Source organism: Amorphotheca resinae (genome assembly GCF_003019875.1).
Source record: "Amorphotheca resinae ATCC 22711 unplaced genomic scaffold M430scaffold_8, whole genome shotgun sequence".
In the NCBI taxonomy this organism is placed as follows: Eukaryota; Fungi; Ascomycota; class Leotiomycetes; order Helotiales; family Amorphothecaceae; genus Amorphotheca; species Amorphotheca resinae.
Window position 1 is genome coordinate 70,550 of NW_020194478.1, and position 18,265 is coordinate 88,814.

The 18,265-nt window shown below is 47.4% G+C and overlaps 8 protein-coding genes across 8 annotated transcripts; 1 reads left to right on the top strand and 7 right to left on the bottom strand.

Annotated features, from left to right (window-relative positions):
• Nucleotides 1-69: 69 nt before the first annotated feature.
• Nucleotides 70-1,138, bottom strand: M430DRAFT_104797 (glycoside hydrolase family 93 protein; the record flags this gene model as incomplete). Its single annotated transcript, XM_024860955.1, has 4 exons — nt 70-362; nt 415-700; nt 756-938; nt 995-1,138. The coding sequence occupies 4 exons, from the start codon at nt 1,136-1,138 to the stop codon at nt 70-72; spliced, it is 906 nt and encodes a 301-aa protein (XP_024719383.1).
• Nucleotides 1,139-1,724: 586 nt separating this feature from the next.
• On the bottom strand, nt 1,725-2,817 carry M430DRAFT_20105 (hypothetical protein; the record flags this gene model as incomplete). The annotated part of the gene is made up of 3 exons (XM_024864216.1): nt 1,725-2,295; nt 2,374-2,666; nt 2,776-2,817. The coding sequence occupies 3 exons, from the start codon at nt 2,815-2,817 to the stop codon at nt 1,725-1,727; spliced, it is 906 nt and encodes a 301-aa protein (XP_024719384.1).
• Nucleotides 2,818-3,821: 1,004 nt separating this feature from the next.
• On the bottom strand, nt 3,822-4,924 carry M430DRAFT_123244 (hypothetical protein; the record flags this gene model as incomplete). The annotated part of the gene is made up of 1 exon (XM_024861876.1): nt 3,822-4,924. A coding segment is annotated over exon 1 (723 nt), but the record flags the coding sequence as incomplete, so codon positions are not given.
• Nucleotides 4,925-5,073: 149 nt separating this feature from the next.
• Nucleotides 5,074-6,447, bottom strand: M430DRAFT_252801 (hypothetical protein). Its single transcript, XM_024865214.1, has 2 exons — nt 5,484-6,447; nt 5,074-5,435 (listed from the first exon to the last, which is right to left on the bottom strand). Exons 1-2 carry the CDS (start codon nt 6,165-6,167, stop codon nt 5,157-5,159), a joined length of 963 nt encoding a protein of 320 aa, XP_024719386.1. The 5' UTR covers nt 6,168-6,447; the 3' UTR covers nt 5,074-5,156.
• Nucleotides 6,448-7,116: 669 nt separating this feature from the next.
• On the bottom strand, nt 7,117-7,990 carry M430DRAFT_28846 (hypothetical protein; the record flags this gene model as incomplete). The annotated part of the gene is made up of 3 exons (XM_024865826.1): nt 7,117-7,305; nt 7,356-7,487; nt 7,883-7,990. The coding sequence occupies 3 exons, from the start codon at nt 7,988-7,990 to the stop codon at nt 7,117-7,119; spliced, it is 429 nt and encodes a 142-aa protein (XP_024719387.1).
• A 1,015-nt stretch (nt 7,991-9,005) lies between these two features.
• On the bottom strand, nt 9,006-11,233 carry M430DRAFT_141970 (hypothetical protein; the record flags this gene model as incomplete). The annotated part of the gene is made up of 5 exons (XM_024862741.1): nt 9,006-9,343; nt 9,404-10,366; nt 10,414-10,672; nt 10,729-10,969; nt 11,020-11,233. The coding sequence occupies 5 exons, from the start codon at nt 11,231-11,233 to the stop codon at nt 9,104-9,106; spliced, it is 1,917 nt and encodes a 638-aa protein (XP_024719388.1). The 3' UTR covers nt 9,006-9,103.
• A 733-nt stretch (nt 11,234-11,966) lies between these two features.
• Nucleotides 11,967-13,909, top strand: M430DRAFT_104897 (hypothetical protein; the record flags this gene model as incomplete). The annotated part of the gene is made up of 4 exons (XM_024860965.1): nt 11,967-12,270; nt 12,313-13,040; nt 13,090-13,364; nt 13,414-13,909. The coding sequence occupies 4 exons, from the start codon at nt 11,967-11,969 to the stop codon at nt 13,907-13,909; spliced, it is 1,803 nt and encodes a 600-aa protein (XP_024719389.1).
• Nucleotides 13,910-14,601: 692 nt separating this feature from the next.
• Nucleotides 14,602-15,801, bottom strand: M430DRAFT_35681 (hypothetical protein). The gene has a single exon (XM_024866789.1). It carries the CDS (start codon nt 15,777-15,779, stop codon nt 14,934-14,936), a length of 846 nt encoding a protein of 281 aa, XP_024719390.1. The 5' UTR covers nt 15,780-15,801; the 3' UTR covers nt 14,602-14,933.
• Between the last annotated feature and the right edge of the window lie 2,464 nt (nt 15,802-18,265).

Consider the following 18,265-nt stretch of genomic DNA (forward strand, 5'->3'; position numbering starts at 1 on the left):
TCTCCACTGGCCGGTGCCGTAAATTCCGTAATACTCTATTAGGGTTGTTACTGGTTTAATTCAAGTTATTCAACGCAGTGTGATCCTTCTAGTTTTGCAACCGCCGTTGTCAAACATCACGAGGACACTTGACTCATCAAGTGTCAGAATCCCAGCCCAAGAGCTCTTCTTCGGGCTTACCAGCATTTTCTTACTCCAAGCGCCCGGCCTTCCGACCAGCATCACGATAGACGTATCAAGCCCCTCCTCGTCAGTTTGGAATGTAACCACTAATTTTCCCCCGCAATTCGTCACTTGTGGAGCGGCGGCAATACCCTTCGCGGAATAAACAGGTTGTCGATTTCCCCAAGTGGCTCCGTCATCTGCAGACACAAATCAGTAGCAGAAAGCAATAGAGGCAAAGACACAACGTACCGGGTGACTCCACTGACTTGATAGACATCGGCCCATCTTGATTGGTCTCGAATACCGCAATCAACTTGCCCTCGAAAGGGGCAAGTCCAAGCATACCATCCCGAGCCACAATTCCAGCACCGGAGATTGTCTTGTCTGCGCTCCAGGTTACTCCACCATCGCGAGAGACTCGTTGAATCGAATCTTGATCGCTGCCACTGAGCTCCCGAGAATAGTAGATTTGCAGAGATCCATCTCTAGCAATTCGGAGGAAAGGCTCCCATAAACCAGTCACCGGGTTCCCATTCTTTGCAGGTTAGAAATGAACATGATCCCAATTCACTCCAGACGAACGAACTTACCTCCTCGACGGTCGAGAGGTACCTCCAATCTGCACCACCGTTATCTGAACCGCATGCAGTTATGCGGAACCATGTATATCTACCGCCCGAGTCCCTGGAATGGTTTCTAAACGCGCATACAATCTTGCCGTTTGGTAGCTGCACGATGAAGGGATTATCGATATCACCGACTCCTCTGGTCACCTGTGATTCCAGTTAGTTGTGTTGTAGCAGCTCCATTTTGCAGAGGTTAAACAAACCTCTCCGACAGGGCTCCAAGTGAGGCCGTTGTCTGTACTGCGGACCACAGCAATGATATTAGTCCCGCCCTGGAACGCAGTATGCACGCCCAGGATTGAACCATCTTGAAGTCTTGTGGCCCGAGGATATGTGCCATGCGCCATCGTATTCAACGAGCTATCGCCACCCGAATCCATGCTGGGAGTTGTTGACGAGGAACCGGGTCTCTTGAACGGATTCTGTATGTTCAGTCGATCCCGCAAATGATGCATTTTCAGAAATTAGACTCCCTTATTTTTACAATTCTTGAGTACAGTTGTTTTTGGCACTGCAGGGAGGAAAGGTACAAAAGATTGCTTTGATCAGATATGATAAGTGTATTGTTGGAGTTTTGGTGTTCAGCTAAGTTATCTGTTCACCTTGAGGTCGCCGCCAAATATACGTCATAGAACCCGCATTTCCCCCTGAATACGTCACGTGCGAGGGGTCTGAACTGCAGCACTGTGAAGTGCCCTGATTACCTGATTCAGGGACTGGTTTGCCCTTTATTTTGCCGTTTTATTTCATTTTTTTTCGTTTTTGTCAAATTGTAATTGTATTGTATTTTCATGCATTCTTTTGCTACTTTGTTGAGTTGCTGATCCCCCCTTACAGTCAAATAATTGATCTCTATTTGCGGCAGATCACAAGTGATGTCGTATATCAAGCATTCGTCCAGAACAATAGCTGCTAGGGACAACCTTCCAGGCTTTACTCTTGCTGTCCCTGAGCCCTGAGCCTCCTATAGTACTGCACAACCCTCGGAACTAGATCTTCCTTCAGACACTCTGAACCTTTCTCCCCAATCTCCTGTACTTCTTCCTGCGTCAGTTCGAATTCAAACACACGCAAATACTCCTCCATCCGCTGCTCCTTCTGACTCGTCGTCACCGCTACAACACCCTGATCAATACACCACCTTAAACAGATCATTCCCTTGCTAACGCTATACTTCTTCGCCAGCATCTCCAGCGTCTCATCTAGCGGGCCGGGAATATTTCTCGTGACGGGGGCAAGAGCACCGTATGCAGAGATAGCAATCTTGCCGTGGTTGCGCGAGAATGGCAGCAGATCTCCGTGGCGCAGATACGGGTGGAATTCGATCTGGTTGATACTGGGATGGATCCGGGCCGTCGCAAGAGTAGCTAGGATGTGTGGTTCCCCATAGTTGGATAGACCGATAGATCGCGCCTTGCCACTTTCCTTGACTGATTCCATGAGTCTCCACGCAGTTTGGAGATCTGCATCTGAGTCGGTCCAGTACGGGGAGTGCAGTAGATATCTAGATGAAGTAATTATTAGCTTCTATTATCCCAAGAGAGACAGGGAAACTGGATTGAGTGAGATAGCAGAAACATACAAATCCACATAATCCAATCGTAACTTTTGCAAACTAATGTCAATCGCCGTCTGCACCTCCATGAAATTACTCGATATCTTGGTCGTGATAAACAGGTCTTCTCGCTTGACTACACCCTCTGCGACGCATTCTTGAATCGCAGCCCCCATTTCAGACTCGGTATTATACATCTCTGCAGTATCAAGGTGACGATACCCTATGCGGATGGCGTTCTTGATTGTGTTGACTGTTGTGCGGTCGAGGTCTAAGGAGGAGCTGCGTTTGAGGAGGGCAGTGCCAGACCCGAATGCGAGCTGGGAATAGATTCATGTCAGCTATGGCTGCAAGTTCCGGCCCCAAAAAAATTGGTAGATAATTGGTAGTTAATGTGGATAAAGGGAGGAAGTAAGTGTTACAACTTACCAGAGGAATTGAGTTCCCATCGTTGAGTGTTAGACTTGACATGATGATGATTCCCTGACTTTCTTCGCTTTAACCCGTTATGAATATCGATGCACTATAGTAGAAACCAAACCTAGCAGCTTTTGAACGGAGGACAAAAGAGTGTTTTTATATCTGGCCGAAGGGTTCATATTTCCCAACAGCACACTCCCCTAAACCTCTGATAAACCGGACAAAACTTGTCGAGTACGGACTTAACCGGCCAGTCGGAGGCAAACGCCTCCGATTCTTTGACGGGTTCAACGACGAATTCTACAGGAACATGTCACCAATTTAACAGTTCCAGCTGGTCTTGATTAACGGAGTGCTGATACGCGGCACCTATCCCTCCTTTTGTTATGTAGTAGCCCCCCCCCCCCCCCCCCCCCCCTCCCTCCTCCTTTAACCGCAACGCCCCCGCCAAAAGCCCAATGCGTCGGCGGTGAACCGAAAGTGTAGGCGGTCAGTAATAGGACTTCACTTTCGCTTGTAAATAGTACTGTAATCCAGGTACCGTCACTGCTAAACGACATCGCCGGCTGTTGCATGGCAGTCGCTAAAGATGTCTTCCTTCTTGGACCCCCTTTCAACCACTTATCCTCCGATACATTGCCTAGGCAGTTCTGCAGATCGAGGATCATTCTTCCAGGAGTTTTTTTGGTATGATATTACAACAATAAACACCAGTACACCCTCCAATGTCAACCTCACTTAGCGTCATGTGACAATGACGCTCCCTAAGATATGTAAAGAAGATTGCAAGATTTGAAGATGCCTGAAAACAAGAGTGTCGAGATGCCATTGTCCAATTTAAAGGGTGACAAGTTGAAGATTCCGGACTCGACTATTGGCACGCATAAGGTTATGACGGGGCAGGAGATTTCAGAAACCGGTGTGTAGTGACATTACTCCTAATCCTTAACGATAGAAATACGAAATGACAATGAAACTGTACAGATAAACATGCCAGCCAACGCCTAGTACGTCAAGGAGACCATCTTTTTCTCCCACTTCGCCTCACGCTTCTTAATGCACTCCTCGTAAATCCATAAACCAACATCTTCCCTCCGAATCGTGTATCCGACCTCCTTATGTTCCTGCTTCTTTTCCGCCTTGCCAGGTACTTCGATTCCAACCCTCAGCTTCTCCAACCCTTTAGGCTCCCCGTCAACGAGCAGACTCGGTCGCACAATGATCCATCTCCTGTCCTTCCCCTCACCCTCTATGATCACATCCTCCATCTTCTTCTTGTCTGCATGCGGCACAGCCAACATCCAGTGATAAAGCGGCAGCATTGCAATAGGAACGTCTCTTCCCCTCTTGCTTATCCCGGTTGTGCTGATAGCCACAAAAGACGGTCCCGCGGGGCTCAACTCCACTTTCCCTTCCTCTTCGAGTTCTTTCAAGCCCTGCAATATTGCGCTCGTGGCCTTCTCACAGATGTGTACGTCATTAGAGGTGAAACCCATTCCTTCTCGATGTAGCGTCATTCCAATTCCAGAGACGATCACATCCACGACGCGGTTATTGTGGACGAGGGTGGATTTGATGGCCGGCAGGTTGCTGATGTCACCTTCAGTGATGTGCAGGAGGGAGGGATATGAGGCGGAGAGAGAGGAGAGTTTCGATGGGCTACGCGCAAGGACGTTGACGCTGTGACCGGCTTTGAGGGCGTTCTTGAGGACGGCGAGACAACAGCCACCTGTTGCTCCGAAGATGGCGATAGTTGGTAGTGATGAAGAGGAAGCCATGGTGGTTCGATGGGGTTTGAGGTAAGCACAATGCTGTTGAGGGAAGAAAGTCGAATGCTTATGAAGAATCTAGACAAACTCGAAGATATTGTTTGTTCTTTAGATTGATAGTCTCAAGAGGTGTATCGATGTCGATGCTGATGGAAACATAGAAGACAATGCCGTGAGATCAACCATATATATACCTTTCCGCCTCAAGATATCGACGGAGGAGAGCCCGCATGGAACCGTGAAGGTGGATGGCCAGTGGAGGGAGAGATCCTCCCGAATGGAGAGAATGATACATTCTTCCGCAACGCAGGGCCAACGTCAGTCATGAGGATGATGTGGCGGAGGCTTTGCGTGAGATTCGGACGAGGATTGTTGGTGTTCTGGAGATGCTGAATGGTCGTGACGTGACAGTTACGGCCGAGCCGCGCGGCGTAATTATAAGCCGTCTCATACATGGTTCTCCCGACGCGTCGGGATTATTGGTTTATCATTGCAGACCGACTTTGATATATTTTAATATCCTAGCAACTCAACACTGCGCCGCCATCTATTTACGTGAATAATTCTGCCTAAATCAACGTGTAGTACTGGGGTATTTGATTTCCTAGAAGGGCAATGGAACTAGCTGTCACTATCGTTATCAGCATCTCTACCATTCTCGCGTTCCTCCCCAGTAGATAAGAAAAACATCTTTAATGGGCTGCTCCGACCTTCTGAACACTCTTCCTTTCGATCAAACAGCTTGCAACCATCGACACCAATATCAACACTCAGCAGCTCTGTATCCCATCCCATATCGCTTTCTTCAGTTTCAACCATGCTGTTCGCATCATCCTCGTCCGCGGAAACCGAAGAGACGAGTGAATGAGGGGTTCTAGAGAGAGATGTATCCGGAGCATCCTGCGGCATCTCAGCTAAATCTGCAGCCCCGTGGCTGTTCAACTGTACCTCTAGTTCGCTTCTAACAGATTCGGCCGTAGCAGCACTCTGCGAGCGGATGAGCTCAAGGCGGGAATTATGACACTCAGAAGGAAAATCGCAGTTGATCCAACAATTCTTCTCTTCCCCAGCCAAGCTGGCAGTCTCACGCTCTACCCTCCGGTGCTTGGCTCTTAAAGTCGCAACCTCTCTCCGCCAAATATGATATCGACTCCAGCCCGAATAATCAAACTCGCTCCTGCAACCACGGACTTGGCGAGGCTGTCTCCGTTTTTTGCGTTCCCTTTTTATCTTCCCGCGTCGGTGGCACTCTTTGCGCTTCATTTCTCCATCCATACTCTGAGTCCCGTCCTCGTTGTCGGAGTTGTCGTCAACGGGGGATGACGGTGGAGTAGGCAGAGAGCAGAAGAAGTGTCCATCTTCGAGACAACGGCGCGTTACCCCTATTCTGTAGACGGATTGACAGAGGTGGCAGCGCCAAACCCAGGGGTAAGGCGTGGGAGGTGCAGTTGATAGGAATTCAGGACTCAACGGCGGGCCAGGGATGAGTGGACGGAGGTGGAGACGGGGTGGTGGGGTAAGTGGAGTACGAGGATTTGTTGGAGATGAAGGACCAGATAAATTCGAGGAGCATAGCGGTTGGAAAGGCGAGAAACCGGAGACCGTGAGCTTGGCTGGTCTGCGGAGGGGCATTTTATCTTTTCAGTTCGTCGATGCGCAAGTTGATAACCTCGGGGTTTATGGCCAAGGTTCGCTGGTTGATTTAACCTCTTGGTGTTTTGTGTTTGCAAGTGGTGCCAATGTTTGCTTCCTGTAGTGGCCTTGAATAATGCCCAGGTTCCTGTGGTGAATTCTACGTCTTGGGAGGGCAATATTCCTTTGTTGGCAGTTGCACACTCGCCTGCGACACTACCTTTATTCCGCCAGACGAGCTAGCAAAAGAAAGAATAAACAAAGGGTGATGAGATTCTAACGATGTGTTTCAAAAAAGATATAACAGAGAAGCTTGGCGAAAGGGGCCGATAATATTATATTGGCTTGCATGGTTATTTGGCGAAGGCTTTATTTGGCGCTGGCCTCTTTGTTGCGAATCTTGTCTTTGAAGGATGATTGAATATAATCTGCTTGGCCACTCGGCAGCCGAAGAATGTCAAATCAAGTCTGGAGAGAACTTTTGGGATATTGTGTAGATATAACGCTGGGACTTGCCTGGAGAATTATGAGATTGTGGAAATAGTATGGGGGAAACGAAATCAAGTATCCTGAATCAGACCGGAGTGCTGTGCGGCGACACTGTTGGAACAATAGGAACATTGTCTCCTGTAGATGTTAGTTGCCAACCCACCATCTCGGCCCACTGCAATAGACCGCCAAGGCTCACGGGACCCAGATCTAAATGTACCTAGAAGCAAAAAGCATATCATTCTCCATTAGTAATACAGTGCATGCCACACTTCAGTCCCATTCCAGACCTGAGCAAGTCCCAGAAGACGTGTAATGTGCCATACCATTCTCATCTCATAACCCCGTAAACCCTTGACCAAACGAAAATCACGAAATCCCCATTCCATACACCGTCTGAAAATTCCAACACAAGAAACCCAAAGCACGATGCCCAAATCTGGATCAAGCGACCCGAGATCTAAGCCTCGATAGCCTTGGCTTTCTTCTTTTGTTCAACCTTCAGCAGGAGAGCGCGATTGATATGAGGTAGGACACCTCCGAAAGCGATGGTCGCGCGGATTAAGGTATCTAATTCTTCGTCTCCGCGGATGGCGAGTTGCAGGTGACGAGGGGTAATGCGCTTGACTTTGAGATCCTTCGCAGCGTTCTATTTATATTGTCAGCGCGTACCAAACAGCAGACAATTGTGTGACTCACTCCTGCAAGCTCGAGAACTTCAGCGGTAAGATATTCGAGTACGGCTGTGACATAGACGGCGGCTTTGGCTCCAACGCGCATCTTGTTTTGGGTGTTGTTCTTTAGGAAACGCTTGACACGACCGCAGGGGAACTGTGAAAATCAAGTGTCAGCAAACGCCGTCGCTCTAACAAAATGCGCAGGCTAGAAAATCAAGATGACAGTAGATCTTCCAGATCTGTTGGTTCTTAGGACTTCGATTCGCGTATGTAAGTGTCGGCTTCGCTGGCATTCGACATCGCGTGAAAAAATTCGAGCGGAACAGACGAGTGGATTTGAAAGCGCTTGATAGTGATGATATTTCTTGCGCATCGCGCCGCGGGTTGGAATTGTCTGCTCGAAGAGTTTTCGTATTGTTGACGGCGCATGACGCGACGTGTGTGGGGTCGAATGCCATGGCCTCCTGGGTCGTTCCTCGACCCCAAAACTCCAACCAACCCAACAGAAGAGGTTTCCGGATGCAGAAATAGAACATGCGCAATACTAACCTGGAGACCGGCCTTGCTCGAGTGACTCTGCTGCTTCTTGCTTCCATCCACGCCGACCTTGCCTCCCGAAGACTTTCCACCCGAGGATTTTCCTTTACCTCCGGCCATGTTGGATCTCTGTCGTTGATGGTTGGCGGCGAGAATGTGATGTCTGGCGTGGCGAGGAGGATGTTGTTCGGATGGACGATGCGGGATGTTGATGTTTGGTGAGGAGGCGCGTTGAAGCGGGAGAGATATCTGCCCACACTAGCGCCGATCACAAGAGGCAGCCCAAGCGAGACGCTGAGGATGATGAATGTAGGAGAGGGGGGAGGAGGAAAGAGGAAAAGGACCACCGCCGTGGATCGTGGAGACAAAGAAAGATGCTCTTTCGAAAGGGAAGAAAGGGGAGATCTTGAATATTGGCAGAATGAGCAAGCAAAGGGGGATGTGGGAGAGAAACAGGAGGTCTTGAGGGGGGGCACACCAGATCTCTTGCTGGCCATGTGCGGGCAGCTTTCACACCAGCCCTCTGAGAGAGACGAGTCACTTACCTGATACCCATCCAGATGCGCTCCCCGCCTCTTTGTAAGTGGTGAGGGATTGAAGCCGTGGGAGGAGACGTATATATCTCCATTATATACAGAGACTTGGGAACGCTGGAGGTTTGTCGCTGCGATCAGGATATCGGCTGAGTCAGCAACCTCAGGCAGAGATCACGTGAAAGGCGCTAACCCATCCTGTCGGCCCTAAGGGAAGGTATGGTTGCCTAAGGCACTACATTTCCTTGAGGTATCCTAACGACACCTCTTGAACAAACAACAAAGCAATGAAGTCTAAGATGTTTGCTGTCTGCTAAGTGGCCAGAACGTTCACCTCTCCAAGAAATTTCCTTTCCTAGCCCACGCAAAAACCACATAGTTCATTTTCACTAGGCCCCCCTCACCTGCTTGGTGGATCGCGACTCGCGAGTGCAAAGGCCTACATTTACCGTTTACACGTCCTGCTAGCAACACGGGGTCCAGGCCTACGCTGCTGGCTTAAGTCGTTTCTGAATCAGGCTATCTGGACTGATTTGCCCACTCGAAAGCTATCGTTGTTTTGATAATTATTCTACATGTACGCCTTCATGCGAAGGACGATACGTTCTAGAGAAGGAAGTCTAATGTCGCACTGCCATCTACTCTTATCCCACCAGAAACTATTACTATTGAGACCCCCATTTATCCTGTTCGTCAACTCCTACTTCCGGAATACAAGCACAGCCCAGCCGAGCAGTCTGTATCCCGCAATGATACCGATGAGGATGCCGACCCAGGTGCCCTTGAGACCAACCTCATACCCGTACTGGTCCAAGATACCAGTTCCTGCAATCTGACACTGAGGCGCGAGCTCGGTCTGGTACATGCAGTTGCAGCCGGTGCCACAGGAGTACGTTTGATGCTGGAATTGATTGACCATCATGCCTTGGAAGACCCATCGCTACGAATTGTTAGTCTTCACGTATCAGAAAGTTAAAAGGGAATTCGAGTGAGAACTGACCTGGTAGTCAATATACGAGAATGCATAGTACCAGAAGACGTTGAGGATATTAGGCGGTACAAGAAAACCTCCGACACTCATCCACAGGCCGTTGGCGAACGCTGTCATTGCAAGTGCAAGAACAAAATTGGGGAACAATGACGACATGAGAACAACCAAGGATTCGGCAGCTATCAAGTCCAGGAACAGCCACATGATCCACGTGAAGAATGCCTCCGCCGTGGGTTGGAAACCCGACAGCCAATATGTTACAACAGAGAATAAGACAGCGATAATGAACAGGTAGGGGAGACCGATAATGAAGTTCGAGATGACAAAAGGTCCTGCGCCATATAGTCCGTTTGCTCGTTCCTTGACAAAGGTAGCACGGTCTTCCAAGAAGGCTGGAACGTAGGCGACTGCCATGAAACTCATGAAAGCACTCCCGAAGAAGATGGCATTGATGAATGGTTGGATATCGGCTTGACCAGAACCGAGTCTTAGCCAAACTGTCCCCATCATGACCGCCAATCCTAAATACATTGCCAGTCGAATAGCATACGCGACGACATCTCTGTAACTCTTGATGAAGGAACGGTGAGTTAGGGCCACGATGAGACCGAAAAAGCCTGCCCCCGCTGCTTTGGATTCAGGCACCTGTTCCCAGGAGGATCTCTGGCCGACATCCTTGATCTCCGTAGCAATCAACTCGGACGTGGCAGAAGATGCCCATGATGCGTGCATGTCGTCAAGTTGTTTTACGGCAGCCTCTTGGTCTTGTGAGAAGTCGACATTCATCAACTCAAGCACAAACTCGGCTGGGTTCGTGTGAGGAGGGATCGGATGGCCCATATCTTCGAAAAAAGGCGCCATTTCAGAAACAGAACCAAAGTAGTGAGGTCGTCCTGCAGAAAGCAAGAGTACCTTGTCGAAGAGCTGGAAGGTAGTTGAAGAGGGTTGATGAATACTCGCGATTACAATCAACTAGCTTTCTCAGTATTGATCGTCTCCTTAAAGGGATGTCAACTTACATCGTTCTGCTGGGCAACGCGCTTAATGAATGAGATCACTTCCAGACTAGCAGCAGAATCAAGTCCACTTGTAGGTTCATCGAGAAACAACAGCTTCGGGCCCGTGACCAATTGACTAGCGACACTGACACGGCGTTTTTGGCCTCCACTGATGCCTTTTCGAATAGGAGTTCCAATAAGAGTATGCTGTTGTTTCCGGAGGCCAAACGAATCAAGCAGGCCATCTATCAGGTTCATGCGCTCGAGTTTAGACAGACTCCTGAATCACCAGATAAGCGGGAATCGGGTCTTTGTTATGGGGACGAGAAGACTTACGATGCATTAGACAACCTTGCGGCGAAGCTCACTGTCTCCCGCACTGTCAAGGAGCCTATGAGAGCATCCTCTTGCTCTACATACGAGCTGATCCGACGGAACTCTTCTCGAGATAGACCGGCGCCATTGACCAGCGTCGTGCCATCAACCTTGGCTCTAGCGGCAGCATCGCGATGGGCCAGCACGTTTAGCAGAGTAGTCTTGCCGCATCCTGATGGGCCCATAAGAGCACATAATTCGCCTGGTCTATGTGAGTACTACGCATCCTACCATTGCAGGACGTCAACATACCAGCCTTGATAATTCCATTGACGTTTTGCAGGATGACTTTGGGCTGCTTCGTCTTGTGGTCTTTGACCGTCACAGTAACATCTTGCCACGCGAAACTGCTGACCGTAGTGTTCTGCAGATGCACATCCACAGCCTTCTTCTCGACATCGCCACCAAACGCATCTTGCAATGAATCGGTCTTGTCCCCGTCGAACACTGTATAGGAAGCGGCCATCTTATGAGAGATACTTGGTGGTGGAGGCTGTCCGCTTGTCAGGGCATGTGGCCCTCGCTTATTCTGTATAAAAGCACAATCTGACGATAGCTTCAATTGATCCACAAGCTTGACACAGACGATCAACGAAATGAACCTTCTACCGCTGGCCGCTGCGAAGGTGAGACGGTGTTGATGTGTGTTTGAAGGGCGTGGCCAAGAGTAGGAAGAGCAAGTGCCGCCATGGATCCTTGTTCCTTATAGAGGACCGCCATATCATGTATCATATATGGATCATTTGGTCTCCGGGCACTGCACGGGGAGACATGTCAGGGAGATCGGCTTCGAGAGGTCCCCGACTGCATGGAGCCCGATCTCTCAGGGATCAGAAGAGATCTATCGACCACGCCAGCGTAATCTGCGTAAGGTTCGCGCCGGGCCTCGCGCTACGGGGACCACTGGGCGAGTCATGACTGTGGAGATGGATATCGGGTTTCTGGGTCTGGAACTTTGGTGCTGCTGGATTTTGTCACGTGCTTATCTAAGCGGTTCGGCATCCTCATCGGCGACCTCGGGTACCTCGGGGGTCGGGTACCTGGGGCACCGGGCACCTCGGGCACCTCAAGTACCCGGTGGCGCGCACCGTCTATAAAGCGAAGACTTCCCGACGCCGGCGACCACTTCTACTGTCAGGTCCCCCGGCCGGCCTGAGCAGTTGTCAATCAATCAATCCCTCCAGCTGTTATCCCATGCCATGGCGAGCGTGGACCCAGAGGCTCTGTCGCCAACACCGGTTGGACTTGCACCCAGCTCCAGCCCCGGCACGAGCAGCACAAACCTTGCCCATCCTCAATCAACAGCGCCTGCAATCCGTAGCGGTAGTTCTGTTGCCCCGATAGCCTGTCTTGCTTGTCGATCGAAACACCTGAAGTGCGATGGGGCCAACCCGTGCGCACGGTGTGCCGCGCACAAGCTGGAGTGCAGTTTTGTTCGGTCACGTCGTGGATATAAGGGACCAAGACGGGTGAAAGCCGCCTCAGGAGCGCCCGACTCGCCCGGTCTGTATGCTGCTGCCATTTCCTCTTTTCTAACATGCTGAGACCAAACAGGGAGACGGTCTCCTCCTCAAGCGAGTCCGTACCGTCCATCCAGCCATCTCAGTCCCGCAGACACGCCAGGCATATCCATTGCTGGGTCGTCTGTAGACATAGATACACTTCTTAGCTTCAGCATGGCCCCTATGAGCAACACGGGTCTCATTCTCCCCTGGGAAACATCGCAGGGCTCCGTAGCCAACGTCAAAGAGCGTTGCCTCGAAGCATTCTTCTACTATGCCCACCCAGCACATCCTTTTCTCCTTCCAAGAGCCTACTTACTCGACCTGTTCAAGACTCGGCCTTTGCCACATCTTGAAGCTGCAATGCGCTATCTCGGGTCCTTCTACGTTCCGTCGGCACCAAGGTCGTTACTCGCTGAAGAGGCGTTACACCTCCTATCCGCATCCTCGTGTCCAAGGGATGGATTCGCTGTACAGGCGAACATGCTGGTGGCTATCGGTCTTGACGGCAACGCAGAGCGAAAACGTGCTTTGGCTTTCTTAACTCAGGCGGGTGATATCGCGCTGGAGATTGGAATGCACCGCAGAGAATTCCCTAGCCTGAATGGCCAGGGATTGCCGGTTAGGGAAGAGAGCTGGCGGAGGACATGGTGGGAGCTCTTTGTTTTGGATGGAATGTTTGCCGGCGTGCACCAGCAGAGTCCTTTTAGGTTAAATGAGGTTGGGTCGACCGTTTTGCTCCCTTGTGAGGAGCGAGACTATGCAGGAGGAGTATGTACTCGCCTTTTTTTTTATCTTGGGTAGTTATTGACTATCTCAGTGTATCCCGGCCCCTCGCTCGCTCGAGGAGTTTGACGATGGCGATTTCTCTGAGGATATCGTATTCTCCTCGTTCGCCTACCGAGTTGCTGCCATTCGAAATCTCGGCAGGGTTCTAAAACTTCAACCAGTTGTGTTCCCTGACGATCCGGTCGTTGCCAACACTGATGCTTACCTGATCAATTGGACGCTGCACCTTCCACCAACGAAGACGCTTGGCATCGAAGACGGGCAGGTGGACGAGATGCTGTTCCAAGCGCATATGATCACCAACGCGTAAGTTCTGCTCTTGGCGATCCATGTATGTTCACTAACTCTAGAGAAGAAGCACCATCCTCCTTCACAGACAACACTCTCAATTAGATACCGCCGTCGCTCGCAATGTTACTTCTTGCGCCCCTCACCGACCTGTTGCCGGAGGACAGACCTACAACGTCCATACCGCCAAGATCATACAAGCTGCGGAAAACATCTCAAGGCTCGTCACCCTGCCCGTGGCATTAGTCAAGCACACGCACCTTTTTACCTGCGTTATCGCACTATCTTCGGTCGTCCACCTGTCACGCTGGGCTGGTTTGATGACTTTCAGTGAAGATGAGACTCTCAAGCAGCTTATTCGCCTCAACACAGGTGCCCTGAAAACAATATCTGGCGTGTGGCCATCTGCGCAGAAAGTGCTGCCGCAGCTGAAGGACGTGGCACGAAATATATTTTCTTCCCAAAAATCAGCTGCTGAAAAAGGATTCTGGGATACTTTCGCGGATGATGAGATGAGGAATCTAGTGGAAGACGAAAATATCAGTGGGTTTCAGCTGACCTAATATGAAAATGCAAGGCGTAGAGGTCTTGGCTTTGTTTTGAGAAAACAGCATTGCCCCGGACGACGGTGGCATACCCATGTCTCCATCTACTGTAGATGATGTTCAGCGGGTATCGTAGTCACAGCTGCTGCCAAGTGGATTACATGGGACACCAATCAATGGTAAGAAGAAACACTCAAGCTCGCTTTACTGTCCCACATCGAGTCTAACAATTTCTAGGGTTTCTTACGATTATACCGACACCTACCAGCTCAAGAGAGATTATGCCAACTCCCTACGTCTCGGAGGTACAATAACATGGGCAGTCGACTTGGATCATCACGCCAAGAGCCAATGGGCTGTTAGCGTATAAGCCTGTCGCGGCCCGTCCCGACGCTTGTTACGTAGAGATTTGTTCTATTGAACGAAGGCTTTACTGTCGTCGTGTCATTTAGAGGCTGGCTGGGACCTAGACGCGAAGGCTGATTTAGAGTAGATTATCCTAACCTCAGGTATGGATGGATCCACAAATGAGCGCAAGCAGCTCGCATGAACAGGCCCACAGATACTATAGGCCTGACCTTCTCCGGAGAGGTTAATTAGTTGTGTAACTTGTGTTATAAAACATTTCACAGATAAATCCAATCCAGGAGGTTTAAATATCTCACAATCCAAAAACAAAGGTGTCACTGCAGAACATGAAGAAGAAAGGTAGTGGAATCTAGCAATTTCTGGTCTGGAAAAATCTAGAGAACCTGCCCGGCATCACGTAGCAGGGTTCGACTCCCTCTGAAGCCGCATTAACACCCGCCTCACGCACCAGCTGCCAGTTCAAAGAACAACCTGTCCCTAATGATGATGCCCGCAATAAGCAACCAGAATGCACATAAGAAAGCGAGCAGTGGCACAGAGAAATCCCGAAAGCCCCTGCTCTCCAGACTCCATGCTCAAAGATGCCAAATGAATAGAGGTGGATCCCTCGTCAAAAGAAAGTCAACCATAAAGCTAATCCGAAAAGTACTTCTAGGCTTTGTCCGCTGCTTGCTCAGGCATCCTCTGAGATCCAGTCACGAACATCACGCTCTCCTTGCTGGACGTCAGTATCGAAGACATCCCGGTTGATATCGAAGAATACTGCGTAATGCATTTCCGTCCTCTCGAGACGCTTGTAGAAGTCTTGTGAAAGCGCCATAGCCGCATCGTCGAATCCTTGTTGGATGATACAGGCCTCAACGTTCTCTGGAAGCCAGAATGCGAATGTTCCACTTCCATACCATCTCTGAGGGCGATTAAGATTGATATCTGCCTTCCATGCTTCATTAGGCTGAAAACCTTCAGCCAATTGCGTTAAAGAATCGGAATGAATGGGTCCGAGCTGGTTCGTCGTACGGATGATGTCGAAGACGACATCGAGAGAGGTGAAGCTGCGGCCGATCATCGTTCCCAACCAGAGTATAGGTGCATCATATTCGACCCAGCGTCTACTGGGCCGTATGCCCCAGTTCTCCTGTACTGAAGACCAGTTGACCCGGAAGCAGCCAAAGACGTACAGCATACGCAGAATCCAAGATAGGCAAGTGCCTTCTGGAGCCCTATAATTCCAATCGACTGGGTGCTCAAGGGCACTTAAAGAGCATACGCCTTGGAGGCATAGCTGCATGAAGACGTCGAAGACAGCTGCTTGCAGCCTACCCCGGATCAACATTCCACGAAGAATGTCTCCTGCCGCAACTTTCCTAGAGTGGTCGTTTCGTGTTATCTCTTCAAAGTGCTCTTCTAACATTTCTGTGTGCTGCCTTCCAAAGCTATTGTGCTCTTCTGCGATCATCGAGGCGGCAAAATCCTGCTTATCCATCAAACCGGCGGCTACAGGATAAGGGCGCTTAAGCATGTCAATGTTTAGCCAACCTCTGCCGCGGGCGCCAAAGCCTCTGCCCGACATGCCGTGATTCGTCGCACGATGATTGTAGATCGATGTGGCTCGGAGTCTGAGCTTTAGTGTGATGGGTCTAGAAGTTGCAAGGATTGAAGTGGCGGTGAAGTTGCAAGGTCAGATGGTTGGCTAAAGAGGAGAGACAGTGCCGTTAAGTAAGGTAGGGTCGATCTAACCATACCGTTTAGCGTGGATTTGCCGAGCGAGTCAGTTTGATTTAGGGTCTACCTAAATCGACGTAGCACTTACCTAAATCGACGTACTTATCCTATTTCGGAATAAGCAAGAGATTTACTCTATATACCTATTATACTCGCGTTACTATAGTAATTTGTATAGTAACACAAGTACACTTAGTAATAGTAAACAATTTATAATATATAAAAAATTTAAAAAATTAAAGCTATTTATAACACTACTTCTCTATAATCTTACTACTATTTTCTACTACTACTAATAACAACTACTACTACTACTACTACCTTTTACCTATTCTACTATATCTATACCTACCTCCTAAGCCTACGGCCTTACCCTTCTACTTACGACTTACCTTAATCCGGATACTATATATACTACTATTTAAGAGTATATAAAGCTTAATAGATATGCCTTAGTTTAATAGGATAAGAAAGATTATAAGGCAGTATTCTGTTGTAATCGTACTAGAAAGTATGATCTAAGGGGCAAGAACCCTAATACCTACCTTATAGGAATTACCTAGTAAGTAACGCTAGTCCTAGGACTGTCGTAAGAAATCCTACTAGTCCTAGGACCGCTTTTTTACACAACTGTAGTACTACTACTATAGGACTGTTGTGTTATACTACTGTTATAATCGATAACGAGTGTATATAATAACAGTAGAAGTTAATAAAACTATTGTACGACTGATTTAAAATATAACAGTAGTAAAGTATAAAGCTATCTTACTTATTCTCTTAGATAATTCCTTATTCTCTTTAGCTAATTTCTTTTTATCCTTTCTTCTTACTTAGTAGTCTTCTTATAATATCAACAACAACGTTATAATTATTTAAATACTAGAATCGATTGATTTACAAGAAATCTACGTAAGGGCGAATGTATTAAGTACGCTAACACGTAAGACTACAATAGCTTAGAAATCAAGTACAGGGTAACTACGTACTACGACTAAGGTAATAGTAGGCGTTAAGGAGTATAAGAATAAAAAGAAAAGAAGGAAAAGGAAGAGGGTTTAGAGATTAGTCTATAGTTAAAGTAGTAATATACTTTTAAATATACTACGACTATCTATTAACTCTTACCTCTTTTACTCTATAGAAATATACCTAATATTCTAATCTCTCTCCTTTACTAAAAGGTTATAGACTATTAGAGTAAGAAGTAATAACATAGATATAATAAATAAACCTTAATAAGATATAGGCCTTTTCTTAAGTAACTCTTTAGAATACCTCTTTATAAGTAGATAGTAGCAAACCTAGTACGACTCTCTAAATATTAATAGAAATCCTTTTCTTAAGTAAGACTAAGTTAAATAAGAGGATTACTTAAGTAAAGGTAAAGTAGTACCTTAAGTAAAAGTAAGACTACTTTATAGTACTTAAGAAAAGAGAGGCTCTCTTAATAAACCTATACGAATTTAATAACCTTCTTAAAGTAGAACAGCTCTTTTAGTAAACTTATATTAAAGAAACAAAAAAGAGCTATTATAATACTTCTTTTATCTTACTAAAAAACAAGATATATACTAGTATTATAACCTTCTTATTTAACTAAGAAACAAAGTTTAATACTTATCTAAAGAGTTATCTAATAGATACTAAATATATTAGCGCTATAGTAGTAGTACTAAAGGATTATATTAAAGAGTACTAGAAGTCTTTTATTTTCTTAGAAAAAGGTAGATTAGTTCTTAATATAACTTAGAGAGAAATAAAGGTATAGCTTCTTTATAGTATTATAGATAAAGGTACCTACTCTCTTAAAGTAGTATTAAAACTCTAAATATTAACTTAAAACTAAAACAAGACCTTTAAGAATTTCTTTTAATAGTATAACTCTCTAGTTATTAAACTTAGCTATACTCTTCTAGAGATATTCTATATCTACCTTCTTATTAATTGTTTAAAGCCTAAGTTAAGGGCCTATATAATAAGTAGTAAGGTCTTAGATACCTTTAAAGTAGTTAAGGTAGTAGCGTTAAAAAGAGAAACTCTTATTTAGACAAGGTAATAAAAAGGCTCTTATAAAGCCCTTTTAATACTATACTATACTAGAAGAGGCTCTTCTTATAATCTAAAGACCTTATCTATACTAGTAAACACGTAAGAAGTATCTAGTAGCTAAACTTTAAATACGTAAAGAGACTCTTTTAGTATTATAAAAACCCTTTTAGTAAGTAAGGTATAAGGTAACTATTACTAATACTAGTAGCCTAGTTATTAAGTAAATTCGTA

Bases quoted from the DNA above. Each gene is read 5' to 3' on its own strand.
- M430DRAFT_252801 (XM_024865214.1), bottom strand. From the start codon at position 6,167: ATGCCCCTCCGCAGACCAGCCAAGCTCACGGTCTCCGGTTTCTCGCCT. The intron at 5,436-5,483 runs GTACAGTTGAAC...GAGATGCCGCAG, and splicing joins CTGTTAGAAGCGAACTAGAG to GATGCTCCGGATACATCTCT.
- M430DRAFT_35681 (XM_024866789.1), bottom strand. From the start codon at position 15,779: ATGCTTAAGCGCCCTTATCCTGTAGCCGCCGGTTTGATGGATAAGCAG.